Source organism: Aureobasidium subglaciale (genome assembly GCF_000721755.1).
Source record: "Aureobasidium subglaciale EXF-2481 unplaced genomic scaffold scaffold_6, whole genome shotgun sequence".
Classification (NCBI taxonomy): domain Eukaryota; kingdom Fungi; phylum Ascomycota; class Dothideomycetes; order Dothideales; family Saccotheciaceae; genus Aureobasidium; species Aureobasidium subglaciale.
Genome location: NW_013566989.1, coordinates 500,995 through 515,073, shown reverse-complemented (window position 1 = coordinate 515,073; position 14,079 = coordinate 500,995). Strand labels below are relative to the sequence as shown.

The 14,079-nt window shown below is 49.2% G+C and overlaps 7 protein-coding genes across 7 annotated transcripts; 1 reads left to right on the top strand and 6 right to left on the bottom strand.

The window, feature by feature from the left end:
- Positions 1-144: 144 nt before the first annotated feature.
- Positions 145-1,300, top strand: AUEXF2481DRAFT_38341 (uncharacterized protein). Its single transcript, XM_013489952.1, has 3 exons — positions 145-337; positions 411-493; positions 669-1,300. Exons 1-3 carry the CDS (start codon positions 242-244, stop codon positions 886-888), a joined length of 399 nt encoding a protein of 132 aa, XP_013345406.1. The 5' UTR covers positions 145-241; the 3' UTR covers positions 889-1,300.
- Positions 1,301-1,927: 627 nt separating this feature from the next.
- Positions 1,928-3,817, bottom strand: AUEXF2481DRAFT_38340 (uncharacterized protein). The gene has a single exon (XM_013489951.1). It carries the CDS (start codon positions 3,410-3,412, stop codon positions 2,219-2,221), a length of 1,194 nt encoding a protein of 397 aa, XP_013345405.1. The 5' UTR covers positions 3,413-3,817; the 3' UTR covers positions 1,928-2,218.
- A 350-nt stretch (positions 3,818-4,167) lies between these two features.
- On the bottom strand, positions 4,168-4,731 carry AUEXF2481DRAFT_28060 (uncharacterized protein; the record flags this gene model as incomplete). The annotated part of the gene is made up of 1 exon (XM_013489874.1): positions 4,168-4,731. The coding sequence occupies one exon, from the start codon at positions 4,729-4,731 to the stop codon at positions 4,168-4,170; it is 564 nt and encodes a 187-aa protein (XP_013345328.1).
- A 380-nt stretch (positions 4,732-5,111) lies between these two features.
- Positions 5,112-6,218, bottom strand: AUEXF2481DRAFT_46512 (uncharacterized protein; the record flags this gene model as incomplete). Its single annotated transcript, XM_013489996.1, has 1 exon — positions 5,112-6,218. The coding sequence occupies one exon, from the start codon at positions 6,216-6,218 to the stop codon at positions 5,112-5,114; it is 1,107 nt and encodes a 368-aa protein (XP_013345450.1).
- A 562-nt stretch (positions 6,219-6,780) lies between these two features.
- Positions 6,781-7,968, bottom strand: AUEXF2481DRAFT_38337 (uncharacterized protein). Its single transcript, XM_013489950.1, has 2 exons — positions 7,901-7,968; positions 6,781-7,692 (listed from the first exon to the last, which is right to left on the bottom strand). Exons 1-2 carry the CDS (start codon positions 7,901-7,903, stop codon positions 6,886-6,888), a joined length of 810 nt encoding a protein of 269 aa, XP_013345404.1. The 5' UTR covers positions 7,904-7,968; the 3' UTR covers positions 6,781-6,885.
- A 1,098-nt stretch (positions 7,969-9,066) lies between these two features.
- AUEXF2481DRAFT_28057 (uncharacterized protein) lies at positions 9,067-12,100 on the bottom strand (the record flags this gene model as incomplete). The annotated part of the gene is made up of 4 exons (XM_013489873.1): positions 9,067-10,330; positions 10,384-10,655; positions 10,703-11,810; positions 11,868-12,100. 4 exons carry the CDS (start codon positions 12,098-12,100, stop codon positions 9,067-9,069), a joined length of 2,877 nt encoding a protein of 958 aa, XP_013345327.1.
- A 269-nt stretch (positions 12,101-12,369) lies between these two features.
- Positions 12,370-13,834, bottom strand: AUEXF2481DRAFT_38334 (uncharacterized protein). The gene is made up of 4 exons (XM_013489949.1): positions 13,470-13,834; positions 13,332-13,412; positions 12,988-13,225; positions 12,370-12,909 (listed from the first exon to the last, which is right to left on the bottom strand). Exons 1-4 carry the CDS (start codon positions 13,827-13,829, stop codon positions 12,446-12,448), a joined length of 1,143 nt encoding a protein of 380 aa, XP_013345403.1. The 5' UTR covers positions 13,830-13,834; the 3' UTR covers positions 12,370-12,445.
- Positions 13,835-14,079: the final 245 nt, after the last annotated feature.

Genomic DNA, 14,079 nt, shown 5'->3' with positions numbered 1-14,079 from the left:
GCTCATGTCAGCTCGCATCGTCACCAGGGGAGTGAGTGGGAGTTACAAAGTCAGCATATTGGGAGGAGGCTTAGATATCTCTTGGCGCCTGATCACTGACGTAATCATTTCCTATCAACTTCATGTTCAAACACCGAACCTAATCCCGAACATTGAAATCAATCTTCCAAAGCATGAGACAGGGCGACAAGCTGCCAAATTGCTGATAGACCATCGACACTCAGCATCCAAATCAAGCAAAATGCCACCAAACAGTGCTCATGGCAAGCTGGACACCGAGGAGACGAACGCAGCGGCGTGGCAGGCCACGCGAGGTGCTGTTACAGGAGCAGCAAGGGTACGTTCATATCCTCAGTTCTTTGAGGAACAGAGACTTAGCGTACTGGCGGCGTTGCTAACAGGTCCGATAGTGGGGCATATATTCCGCCGTCGCGGCTGGCATTGCGTATGCTTATTCACCAATATACCGTGGTTTGACTATACAATTCAAAGTGTGAGTGCATACCCGTACAACATCATGGTACTTCTGCTAGAACTGGGGCCGTGTTGCCACCTGAGCATGTGTGGCGTGGCTTAGTCCTTCAATTAACGTCTCTCCGCGAGCCTCTTATATATGATCTTCTAAACCGTCGGTCAAATCACAGCAACACGGGCTGACACTACTGTAGCTTCCTTCAAATGTCTGGTATGATATTCGGAAGTGTCATAGAAGCAGATGAGCGCCTGCGTATTTACGGTGAACGATCACGACGCCAGAAAGTCATGGCCCGTGATGCTGCCGTGTGGAGGAGATATGAGGAAGAATTTGAGAGCCTGGGTATTCAAGGTGTCACTAGCGAGGCTAGAACCAGGAAGGATCGCCCTGAAGAACAGCAAGAGGAGAAATGAGAACGAGCCTTACGGCAAGGGTCCTTTGTGAGCAACACGCTTATATGTCTATCCCTGCATCATCACGCTTTGAGCCTGCAACGCGATACGAGATTTCTGAGCTCGAAGGTGGAGTCTCTCACCTACACAAGCAGGCAGCAGGCGGATTTACAGGCAAGAAGCTGCCTGAGGACATTGACTGCATGATGAGCCAGGCGTGTTCCAGGCTTCTTTGGACTGGATCAATGGGTGTATGAACACAGCTCTGGCCCCCAACACCATTCTCGGACAGAGTCCTATCGATCTGCGAACTACTCTATATGTCTTGGTCAGTATATTGCCGAGGACTATGAGCGCCTCTAGGGTCCCGTCAGTAATGCTATAATCGATCAATGAATGAGGGAGTAGGCTGGCCAATCTTCCCGTTCTCCCCAATATTAACGATGCCTTCAAGCGTGCCCAAGTCACATATCGACGATGCCATTCTTGTCGTGTCACTCTGGCTCTCTACGTCGTTATGTAGAAGGAGAATACGACGGCGCCGACAAAGTTGCCAACACGCCGTCACCTGATGTGAGCGATCTGGGTGCTCTGTAAAACCCTTCGTCGCGACCGTCATAATACACGCTGGAGAGTAACACAACATACCCACACTCAAGCGCAAAGACCAGCTGAAATGTGCAAAAAGGCAACGACACGAGGATGAATTGAACCTTGGCTTCCCACTTGGTGAGTAAGTTTACAGCCCTGTGGATTAATTACGCCCAGCTCCGAAAACTCCGACGAGTGTTGTACTGGTATTGATGCTCTAGAATGATGGTAATATTGCAAAAACAATGCTCATCAATCAGTAGGCACGCTCTGATAGAGCAAAGAAGGAACTAGACGGGGACGTTATCAGTTGGAAGATGGGGGAAGACCCCCGTTCCGTTTCGTACCATAAACTCGAGACTGGCTGACCTCACGACCATAGAACCGATCCGTCATCATTTTCATATTTACTTGGACTCTTTTTTTTTGGAGTATATAACCGTTGAAAAAAAGAAACATTAGAGACACGCCGCCACATTTGTATACAAACGACTTCTTTGATACACTGCACTACTGCACTCATCATCACTTATAGCAGTAGAAATACACGGATGAGTCCTATAGAGTGTGGTGTAGTCAGGAGCGAAGGCTAGGATAACGCTCCAGGTAGTCACTGGGTTCTTGAACAAAGCACTCGTTTGCTTGCATACACATCATGACTTGCGTGTCTTGTAGTTAGGAACATGCAAAATCATCATCTCTGATAAGTAAAGAGAGGCTGGTGAGAGCTGTAGCATCTTGACACTTCTACGGGGCCGTCCTAGTTGACAGAGTGTTTCTGCCCGCTACCATGCTCAGCCATGATATCTTTGACTCTTTGCAAAGGTATTGCCTCTACCTTGTGTCCGTCCACTCCTTGCATAGTCTCTGCCATGAACAGACCGTTGTAGATCGCTTCCTCCACGCAATCTGCCGTGCCCTCGAACAGCCACGATAACGCTGAATCATCTACTGCCTCGACTCTCTCAACCGCGGATTTACTACTCCTATGCTCTGACTTTGGCTGGTTGACAAGAATCTGGTTTGCGGTCGAAAAAGCCAGGAATATGTCACCGGACATGTTGTATCCCACTCCTCCAACGCGAGACAGCCCAACGGTAGCCCGTTTGGCAATACGGGTCAGTTGATGGGGGAGCAATGGAGCATCCGTAGCGATGATGATAACGATGCTACCATCCTTATCCTGCTTTGCCTTCTCCAGCTCTTCTTTCTGCCGCCTTCTCTTCTCATCTTGCTGTATCTCACGGGCCAGTATCCGACCAACTGGCACGCCTGCGATACGTAGCCCGTCCATGACACCATAGTTTGCCTGTACTATGCAAGCGACTGTGAAGGTCTCGTCCCCATCCGGAATCTTCACACGCCGACTCGAAGACCCATTGCCGCCTTTGAAACCATGACATATCATGCCATTACCACCTCCTTTGTTTCCTTGCTCCACTGCCACTCCCACATTTGTATCACGCAAACCTTCGACTACGTGTGTAGGAGTGACAGCAAAGGAGGAACAGTCATGAAGGTGTCCATCGAAGGTCTCTGCAACAACAGGCAATGCCATGAATGATCTGCCAAAGGTCTTGATACCATACTCCAAGATCCCCTGATGAGCCGCTCCAATACCAAACGTGCCAGTAAGGACTATAGGCGAGCAAAGAAGTCCACCTTCGGAAATGAGATGAGCGCCAGTCATTTCGCCATAGCCGTTGAAGCTGAAGGTTCCAGCGTAGCAAGCTTTATGGGACCAGTCTTTGCGTGGGATGATACAGGTGATTCCAGTATTGATGCTGCCATCATCGGATGTGAGTTCTTGTGTAGAGACACTAATGCCAGGTACATCGGTCAAAGAGTTGAGAGATCCGGGTGAATGGTTGCCAAGGAAGATGTTTGGTAAGAGATCGCGAATTCGCATGCGCGGCTCTACACTCGGTTTCGAGTCTCTGTGTTTTCTGACCATGTTTGGTAACGTCGGTCAAACTTCGTTAATGAAGTGCTCAGGCGACTGCCATCATGCGGAATTAGAAACACCTGCGAAGTAGAACAATGTGTACCTGCGCTGATCAGGCAGCAGCATAAAGTATAAGGCAGCAGTATAAAGTATAAGGCAGCAGCATGAATGATCGACAGTGTGGTTGGTGAACTGTAGCGAGGAATCACGGATCTGTATCCGGAAGATCGTTCTCTGCCACCACGTACCCCAAAAATCGTGACGTGATTTCTGGCCGAGCCAAAATCCATTGCAGTTCTCCTTTCCGCAGCCATTGGTGGTGGAGCATTTGAGACGCCGCCGTCGAGGCACGATATCAACGCTCTGACAAGCTTCACGAGCTACACTCCTGCAATCCATATCATCTATGCAGCGGTAAGGAGTTGACCGATTGACTTGTAGTGATGATCTTGGCGGCATCTTGGTCGACTTTCAATACTGAAGAGCTCACGCATACACACTCCGACACTCGCACATCATCACATCACCACTTGGTATGATCAGGAATATGTTTATTTCTGATCGGTATGTAGGATAACAGAACTGGGATGAATAATGTTGTTCATTGTCTCCACTGACGAAGGGCTTGTGTTTTCATGCATGTACCTTGGAAAAAGGCCATACAGATCGAAGCATGGGAAAGACCAGTCAGTCCTCTTATACCATAGCATCGATGTGTGTGCACTTACCAAAGCCAGGTCAAGTCCCTGAGCAACCTCAAACTTCTATTTCGAGGCTTCCGGATAAATAGAGTCACTTGTTCTTTCGAATCTCATCATGACGTGCTGACCAACAAAGACATCGCCGCCAGAGTTCGTATTGTTCCGTGCTCGTATTTTGAGCGTGACTTGCTCTCGATTGCCGGCCATGTTCTTGATGGTCAAGTCGAGTACGATTGGGGACTCAAGTTTTCTTCGTGTCCACCAGCTGCCCATATCTTTTTTCGACAGGGCGACCTGACCTATCTCCTTATTGCTGCCACTGGACACAATGCTTAATTTGTTTCTTTTGGCCACTTCGATAAGAAGGTTTCCGTCGACATCCAGGACCTGATGGAACCTCAGGTTTGGCTTGCCGTTCTTGTTTTTAGGCCGATCGAAAGTCAATATCTTGGAGCCTACGGATAACGGGGTATTGTCGGCGGTGGATAGAACGTGAATGTCCGCTGAGCACTGTTTACGAAGATAGAGACTGGCAGGGATGTAGGCCAGTGTCGTTTGTGACTTGGCGATGCAGAAAGAGACGACACCGACGGAAGGCGAAAAAGTGCTGAGTGGAGGCATGGTCATTTTCTGAAGAGCTTAGTTGATAGTGGAGTGTCGCAGGTGTTTAATGAAGAGTGTGATGGTAGTCGTCCGGATAAGTGATAGACTAGAATGCCGACAGCCTGCTGGTTTTTGAGATGCGGAAGTCCGATGCACAAGGCAGGTACGAAGGACTCCGCGGTGGGTTGTCGCAGAAAGTTGACTAAGAGACACATCTCCGTGGCATCACTGCAAATCTAAGAGGTATTGTGTGTTAGTGCAAAGATATTTCGGAGAGGCTAAGAGAAAAGAGATCTCGTGAATCTTTGTATCGTCTAGGGTGAAGATCTATGGTAATCTAGCTCGTACTCTGTGAAATCGTCTAGTGGTATCTTTGGGGCAATGCAAACATCATAAGGCCATATCTACAGCTTGGACTCCTTTTGGAACTCCTCGCTGAAGGGGTAGTCGGTGTAACCCTTCTCGCTCTTGGCGGCATAGAAGGTGTCACGGTCGTAGTCGGCAAGTGGGATCTTCTGCTTGACACGGTAGACCAGGTCGGGGTTGGAGATGAAGTATCTGCCAAAGACGATGACAACGTCCTTGTCAGCGTACTCCTCATCAGCAGCACGGTAGGCGCTATCGGTGCGGAAACCACCGGCGATCAGGATAGGAGATGTCTTGCCCCAGGCGTCAACAGCAAAGTCAATCTTCTCAGTCGACTCAACGTCGGCGTTGCCCTGGATTCTGGACTCAACCAAGTGGAGGTAAGCGAGCCTGTGCTCGTTAAGTCCGTTGACGAGGTGAGTGAAAGTAGGGACGGGGTCATCCATCTTCATGCCCTGGAAAGGAGACCAAGGAGAGAGTCTGATGCCAGTCTTGTCAGCGCCAACAGCGTCAACAACGGCCTTGGTGACCTCAAGAGCGAAGCGGGTGCGGTTCTCAACACTGCCGCCCCATCTGTCTTCGCGCTTGTTGCAAGTATCCTGAGTGAACTGATCAATCAGGTAGCCATTGGCTCCATGTATCTCAACACCGTCGAAGCCAGCACCGTCAATAGCGTTCTTAGCAGCATTGGCATAGTCCTTGATGAGAATCTGGATTTCGTCCTCGGTCAGAGGACGAGGCTTGGGCGAGTTGTCGCTCATGGGGATGTCTGAAGAGGAGCAGAGCTCGTAACCATCCTTCTTGAGTGCGCTAGGGTCAGCAGTGCGTCCAAGGGCCCACAGCTGCATGTAGATAACACCTCCTTTGGCGTGGACAGAGTCGACAATCTCCTTCCAGGCCTTGATTTGAGCATCAGTGTAGATACCGGGGACATTGTTGTAACCACCAGCACGAGCCGAGATAGGAGTGGCTTCAGTGATGATCAGAGTGCCAGGAACGCTGGAGCGCTGGGAGTAGTAGTCCTTGACGAAAGGGAGTTGGACGTGCTCATCATCGGCGCGGAATCTGGTCAAAGGAGCCATGGCCAAGCGGTTGGACAACTTGGCCTTGCCAATCTTGAGGGGCTGGAAGAGTTTGGATGCCATTGTGTGTGATTGTTGTGAAAGTTGAAAAAATGGAAAGGGGTGACGCTCGCTTGTAATGCTAAAGTCTGAAAGTAGAAAATGGAGATGAGAACAGAAGATCTCAATTCGCTATTTGTTCGACGCCTACTTATGTATCTCCCCTAGTCAAGAACTGCTTTATTAAGCAAATCTGTAGAAGCTGGGAGAAAACGGTGAGGACCGTGAGGGCAAGACCACCGCCGAATGCCCGGGTCGTGCACGAAGCGAAACGCTCCGCTTACCAATCTCTCCTCCGTTGCAATGACATGGGCGATGAACACGCTTTCAGTGCAAATAGTTGCGCGATCACGACATCGAAGTGCACCTAGTGGCGCTCGCAGTGGCTCAGCATGCGAATGTTTTCGCGCAGAAAACAGTAAAAGAAGCGATATCGCTCCAGCATAACAAGCAGAAGAGGAAGGTGGTATCTTGCTACGTCATCCCGTCGTTGCGGCTGAAGTTTCAAGCAGCACGGCGCAACAACGTGCTCCTATTGCCGCAGACTCCAATGTTGCACAGATTTCGATATAATAACAGCTTTTGAGTCGAGGCGATGAATTTGATAACATCGTTGACGGAGAAAAACTACTAGAGTAGGTCAGTAGTCTATATGTCGATCTCTATACTACAAAGATGTATCAGATATCATCTATGCAACGGCATATGAGACCCTGCTTGTTCCTTTGCTCCTACTGATCTTTCTTACTGTCGTCTTTCCACAAGCCAATGTGCTGTCAACGTGTGTACCACCACAAGGATAAGTGTCCGCTCCAACAATCTTGACGACTCTGAACTTCTCTCCTGCTGCAACATTGGGATTGTCGGTGATAAGTCTTTCAAGACCATTTTTCTTGAAGTCATCTTCACTCCACCATTCAATCTCGACAGGCAAGTCGCCATCAACGTATTCGTCGACCTTCTTCTGGATCGCGTCTTTCCATTTGCCCTCAATTGATCCTTGAAACTCGCAAGATGCGGCATCGGGGAAGTGCGATGCTTTGAGCTCATCGAAGCCTTCAATTTCCTTCTCAAGGAGCTTCCTTGTTGCTGCTCCCAGTACGTGTCCGGCTGTGTGCAGTCTCGAGTAGAGTAGACGCTTCTCAACATCAACCTCTTGCGTGACCGTCTCTCCCTCGGCGAATGCATTGTGCCCAGATTCGAAACGACCAAAGTGCAGAACTTGTCCGTTAGAGACAACATCCATACGAACCGCACTGACTTTGAAAACGCTGTTGGAAGTTTTCATCACGCCTACGTCGGAGGGTTGGCCGCCACCTTGCGGATGGAAAATGGTTTGTTCAGTGACGACTACATGATCATCGTCGGTAGCTTGTTTGAACAGAGATCGGTTCTGCTCATCTAGAGAAGTCGCCGAACGGATTGATCTAATCGCAGTTGCCAGAGAGAACAGCTTTGCATTGTGCTGGAATGCAAGATAGGTTCTCGTTGGGGTGGCCTGCAGAAATCATCAGTATGAGTTGGTGGAGTGAAAGTGACTATTCGAGTTTGAAGATAGATCTAAAGTCAGTTGGAAATAATATGTTCAGGTCAGTATCTCCAATGACTAGCGGGCGCCTTCATAGTACGTCGCTGTTGTAGGCCTGTGACATTTATGTGGACATCGTCTCCATAGATTGGACAGAGCAGGGAATGGTTCGACCTACCATTGTCTCGAATGCCTCGTCGGTACTATTTGATCGTCTGAATTGCCAATTGACACAAAGGAAACAACTACTTATTAATAGACAAAAAGATGAAGATGCCACGCCCTGCAATTGACGGCCGACAGAACGGCAAATCTTGCCGTCATTGAGCCGGTTTTACGAGATACGATGATATCTCTTTGAGATGCCTACTATTCATCAACGCTACCAACACCACCCTCCATGGTGGACATAAGGATTGTATACACAGCCTTCAATTATATCAGCCTTGAAAGGGAGTGTCTCTCGTCAAAGCTGGCTAGCATGCTCCCCGATATCCTGCCGAGCTTTCGTCCACTGTGATTCCACCTTCCTTCCCTTTTATCCCACAACAAAAGACCTCCGTTCCATTCACATCTTCTCAACTCCAAATTGCTCATCCGTAACCTTCTCCCCCCAAGTGGTCGCTCCTAACCCAACAGCCAAATGCGTCATGACACTCTTCTCCTCCGCCCCATGCCAATGCGTGGACCCTGGAGGAGCCCAAATCAAATCTCCAGCCTTGATTTTCCTCGGTGAAGAGTCTTTATCACAGATCCAGCCTTCGCCATGCAGGACCTGGAGGTATTGATCCTTTTCGTGGGTGTGCCAGTGGGTACGAGCGCATGGGGTGAAAGTCACATGGCTGTTTTACCTTGGCTTAGTACAGCCATGAGGGTTTTTATCGTTGGTCGATTTGGAGATGTGGGTTGTTGTACTTACGCTATTGCGGCGGAGTTGTCGTGAAGGAGCATGCTCAGGTATACATCTCCTGTGAATGTAGCACCGCCTTTGATGACATTTGGTCCTGCTGGTGAAGAAGAAATTATCTTGGATTTTGGCACGATTCACAATCGATTCTATACGAGGAAGATATTTTAGAATATTCTGATGAGGTAGAAAGTGAATCGAGCACAACTCTTATACATCCAGAGTGATCTCCATATCCCCACTTGTTTTTCGGCCGAAGACATGTCAGATACGTCAGTCTTATCTCGCGTCAAACCGAGCCCTGGGATCTTCTGAGATATGATGGTCGCATGCAAGGCCAATACATGTAAGAGACCTGGTAAGTCCTCAGCCGAAGCCTTTATGTTTCCTATATACAGCCTCCATATCATTACATTGATAGCTGTCTATCTCTATACTCATCTAACACTCCACAAGAGTCCTCCAAGTCCGATGTTGACAACAAGGTGCCATGCGACAGCCCAAGCCATGGCGTACAGGTACTTCGGACTAAACACTGTCCAAATGAACAGATGGGTTCTCAACACAGTGCAGGCGACCATGACAGCCACCAAGCTCGAAGACACGAAGATCGTCATCGTACTGATGTGTTCGTGCCAGACGTTATCATCCTTGCCCTCTATCGTCTTTGTAGAAGCAGAAGATGCGGCAGTAGCTTGCTGGTGAAGCAAGTCCCTCTCCTCAGAAATCCATTTCTTGCTACCCAAAGCTTTTTCCCTTTCAGCCGCTTGCTCAAGACGATCCAAGGCTGCTTCTTCTTGCTCAGTAGATGGCAGAGTAAAGAGTACCGCGGCACATGTGCTCCAATAGATTGGGCCGGCCCAATTCGATGCGAAGAGGAGGACTCCAACGGCAACGACATTGTAGCCGCTAACGCCGTTGTATGCGTTGCTGAGATCAATGCTCGAAATAGCGTTGGAATTACCGAGAGCGAAGAAAGATGTGTGTGCCAGGAGAAGGATTGTGATAGTCGTAAGGAGGATGGGCAGAGGCTTCGTGTAAGCATGAGATCCAGAACGGATAGGCTTGGTGGGGCGTGAGAGCAGGTGAAACAAATTCTGAGACTGCAGATCGAAGAACATGAAAAGTGGAATGTTTTGGGCGCGAGTCTGCGTGAGCAGGAAAAGGGTCAAAAGGTCATGAAGCCGAGATGGCAGACGGGACTCTCTGAACTTGCCAGCGCCCTTTCTCACTACTTCATCCTCGCGCCCATATCCTAAGGCTACCATTGTGATGACAACCAGAGCAGAAATGCCTAGTCCCACAAAGGCAGTCCTAGCCTGCATTACAAGGTCCAACTCGGAGGTAAGTTGTCTGATGCTTTCTGCCAGACCACCGACTAACTCTGGCGCATCAGCCTGCGTGAAGTTGAGCTTGAACACAAACGAAGGCAGGACCAGAGAAATGGCAGAAATTGTTGCGAACTCGGGAGCAAAGATTTCAGCAAAAGTTCGACGACCGATGCGGAACGCCAGGTGGATATATGTCGTAATAATGAGCATCCAGAGGATGATGTGATGATCAGAAAAGAATGTATGGGCGACATCAGATTCACCGGCATGTTTCTGTCCAGTCTGGTTCCAGCGTGTCGATAGGCGATGAAGCGCGAGAAGAACGAAGGTCGAAAAGACGACCGACGTGCGAAGACCAGTGACGTTCGTCCTAGTCAGACGCCATTAGTTATGTGCGAAAGTATGGAACGGAGATGAGCTTACTTTGCTGCATAGAGGTAGGCCATCCATGCTGCTGTAGCCCAGTACCAGAAGTGTTGCTCTTCTTCGACATAGCTGGTTGCAAACATCATAATACCGTAGAGGGCGGTAATCAAAGTGAGGCCTAGACCAGCAGAAGTAGGTGGCCAAATGCGCTCTTTGGAGACGATAGCCAGGATGAGAGAAACGGTGGAGATAGCAGCACCAGTAATCAAGCGATCGACGTTGTAGCTGCTCGCGGTGGTACTCAGCACATCCTGCGCATCATTGAGAAACTTGTGAAACGTTAGCACATGTAAAAAAGCCTGCCAGGATTACTTACCTCCGTCAGATGCACAATAGAAGCGAGAAGCTCTCCCGGTTGCTGACTTCGAGAGAGAGCATCTCTGATCAAGAACCATCGGCATTTCAACCTCTGCTCATCCTCGAGGCCCTGACAATCCATCTGCACCGAGCCATAAGTCCTCGGATCGTAACTCCAAGCTTCAGAATCACCGAATTTGGCCTTGATGATATTTAACATCTGCAAGGCGTTTCGGTAAAGCAACTCGGCCGCAGTGTTCATACCAGAAGTACTGGCTTTTGTCTTCCAAAATCCGAGCATCTCAGGCAGGATGACTCCAAGATTGTTGCGAGGGATTGGGAGTCCTAGAAGGGCAGATATAGTAGGAACAACATCATTTTGAGCAACCTTGCGGTAGAACTCAAATTCAGTACCCTTTTTAGGATTGGTTGGTGCAGTATACGCCGAATTTTCTAGGTCCATGAATTTGGGCGCGATGAAGACGAGAGCAGGCTCTGTTTCTCCTGGAGCAGAACCTCCATGATTACCACCAGAATTCATTCCGTGATCGCCAGCCACAATGAGCAAAGTGTCATCAAGGTGGTCGTTCAGCTCCATGGCTTCGTATATCTTCTTCACGATACCATCCATCTCTTTCTGCTTTGGAAGCATATTTGGGCTGAGAGGACCAGCTTTGTGGCCGATATGGTCCAGACCAAGATAGTGCATAATCATGACATCCCAGTCTGGCTGATCAAGCTCTCGAGGTACGTGTCGCGTGACGTTGATGTCAACTTCGGTGAAGTCGGAGACGAAAAAAGAACTGGTGCCATCATGTCGGGCGAAGAAGTCAGGAAAGAGCTTCAGCCATGTATCGTCACCATAGAAGATGAGGTTGGCGTTGTCGAGATTTGCTTTTGCTTGAGCGAGCCATGTGTCTTGGGTAGCCAAAGAAGAACTTGTATCACTCTCTGCGAAGTTGAGAATAACATCGAGGAAGGAGGGAACGGAGCCTGTGGTCAAGGCCTTGACTCTCGGCATGGTGATTGTTGGTGGAGTGGCATGTGCCGTGAAGGGTATCGCTGCACCAGAGCGTATGAGACTCTGCGTAAACTCGAAGCCCGATCCATGGCCATACACAAAATCACTGCTAGCTCATCAGTATCTTGTCCTTGCAAATCTGTCCCTAGGAGAACATACCCACCTCCTTAACGCGTCCACTGTCATGAATATGACTTTGTCGAAAACCCGTTGTGGTCGGTCATTGCCTTGCAATAGACCCAGTCCTAGCTCTTCGTTTTCTACCTCTTCAAAAGTGGCCAGTCCAGACAGAAAGGGTTTGTAGGGAAAGAAGCCTGTCGCAAAGACGAGTACCGCGATGGGTATCAAAATGTTGGACAGCGCGAGTGCGATACGTTTTGCCGTTGTCGTCGTCATTGTTCTGGCTCTAATATGTCTCACTGTTAGAACGACCAACGATCCATATCCTCTCCCAACTGCTGAACACGTCTGTTAATCGCGATGATTGCTGTCGACAATTATTCGATTCAATGTTTCGTGTCCGAATTGTGACGTGCTTCACCATCGGCTGTGTGGGGAAAGCTCGACCCCCCAAATCACTAACCCTGACCTCTCAGCTTGGTTTCGTGATGCGATAAAGGTGAATTCGTCTAAATCAAAGTCACAAATAGATCCAGCAGACACCAGATGACTCAAAACTCATGTGCTACAGCATTCCGAAAGTGTTGTGGATATAATACATCCATAGCATACAGAAGTTCCTTAGAAGCCAACCGCATGCCTGACCAACTGCATAGTCGACTCGGCCGACTTCCTAGCCTTCTCTGCACCAATCTGCGCAGCCTCCTGAAGAATTTTGCCATCGCCACCAATAATCTCCTCGAACTTTGATCGAATGGGCATAAGGTGATCATCAACGACCTCTGCAACCTTGTTCTTGAGTGCCTTAAGGCTCAATCCCTCGAAATCCTTTGCATACTCGGCAGGACTGGCTGCACCATGGTTGGAGCCATCAAGGTTGAAGGCAATCTCGATGAGGTTGGAGACACCAGGGCGACTCGAAGGGTCGTATGTCACGCCTTCGATACTATCGGTCAATGCAACCCGCAGCTTCTTGGAGATTGTTGACGAGGAATCTGTAATCAGGATCCGTGACTTTGGGTTCAGCGCCGATTTTGACATTTTGTTGGTTGGTTTGTCGAGTGCCATGACTCGCTTCGCGGGAGCTGAGGTGACAGGTTAGTTACGGTCCATATCATTACCGGACATTCTGGGTAGCTGCTTGGAAACGACAGGAGACTTACATAGCAAAGTCTCTGGCTGCACGAGAAGCTTGTCACCGGCCAGATGGTTGAAGCCTGCAGCGCACTCACGTGCGAACTCGAGATGCTGAGACTGATCATGACCAACTGGCACATGTGTGGCTCGGTGAATCAAGATATCTGCTGCTTGGAGGACTGGGTAGGAGAAGAGGCCGAGCTTCAGCTTCGTTTTGGTGGAAGAGTCTAATGGATTGGCATTCTCGTCCAAGTCAAGTTTGCTCTTGGGTATACGTTAGATACAGCCACGGGTAAGAAAAGAAAAGATTGATGGTAAGGGAAATGGCGAGCAGGTTGAGAAGGCTAATGTTAGGGAGAAAAATACAAACCTTCCATTGTGTCATCCTTGAGAGATATCCCATAGATGCCGAACAGCTTAATATCCACATGAGTTCAGAATGTGCAGGTACCTACTCTTCCCATCAGCCTGGGACTTCTCTACATGGCCTCACTTGTGAATGTCCTACATCGCTTTGGTAGAAGATGGTACACTTTTGAGGATCTAGTCCGACAGCAAGAAGAGCGGCCAGCATCTCCCTTTTTGAAGTCCTTAGAGCATTAGGATCCTGATACACAGTGATAGCATGTAGGTCCACGACCGAGTATATCAGAGATGTGTTGGCAGAGGCTTCGTTCTGTAGTTTGACCCATTGCTGCATAGCACCCAGATAGTTGCCGAGATGTGGTACTCCGGTAGGCTGGATGCCGGAAAAAATGACTCTTGGCGATGGTGAAGCTTCACTGCTGCTGAGGCGTGTGAGTGGCCGGCACACAACACTTTGTTTTGCAGAGCGCGCGCATACTGCACGAATTGATTTTGGCGACATTGGACAACAAACTGTCGAATATCTCCTTCGTACAAAAGCACGCAGCAAACAGCAAAGCACCGGAGTTATGTCGGCAACGCCGGCTGATCAACATCCGAGCCCTGGATGGACCGTGCGTCGCAAGCGTGGAGCGTCAGTGGCTGAGGCGCTGGGCGCGCATCAACTCCAGACTGTTCATGAGGGCTGTATACCGCTGTCACCGGACAATCATTCTACACCTAAAACCGGCCCTCCTGTCACCTCTTCTCCC

Bases quoted from the DNA above. Each gene is read 5' to 3' on its own strand.
- AUEXF2481DRAFT_38334 (XM_013489949.1), bottom strand. From the start codon at position 13,829: ATGTCGCCAAAATCAATTCGTGCAGTATGCGCGCGCTCTGCAAAACAA. The intron at 13,413-13,469 runs GTAGGACATTCA...TGGGAAGAGTAG, and splicing joins CCATCTTCTACCAAAGCGAT to GTACCTGCACATTCTGAACT. The intron at 13,226-13,331 runs GTTTGTATTTTT...CGTATACCCAAG, and splicing joins CAAGGATGACACAATGGAAG to AGCAAACTTGACTTGGACGA.
- AUEXF2481DRAFT_38341 (XM_013489952.1), top strand. From the start codon at position 242: ATGCCACCAAACAGTGCTCATGGCAAGCTGGACACCGAGGAGACGAAC. The intron at 338-410 runs GTACGTTCATAT...CAGGTCCGATAG, and splicing joins CTGTTACAGGAGCAGCAAGG to TGGGGCATATATTCCGCCGT. The intron at 494-668 runs GTGAGTGCATAC...ACACTACTGTAG, and splicing joins TTGACTATACAATTCAAAGT to CTTCCTTCAAATGTCTGGTA.
- AUEXF2481DRAFT_38340 (XM_013489951.1), bottom strand. From the start codon at position 3,412: ATGGTCAGAAAACACAGAGACTCGAAACCGAGTGTAGAGCCGCGCATG.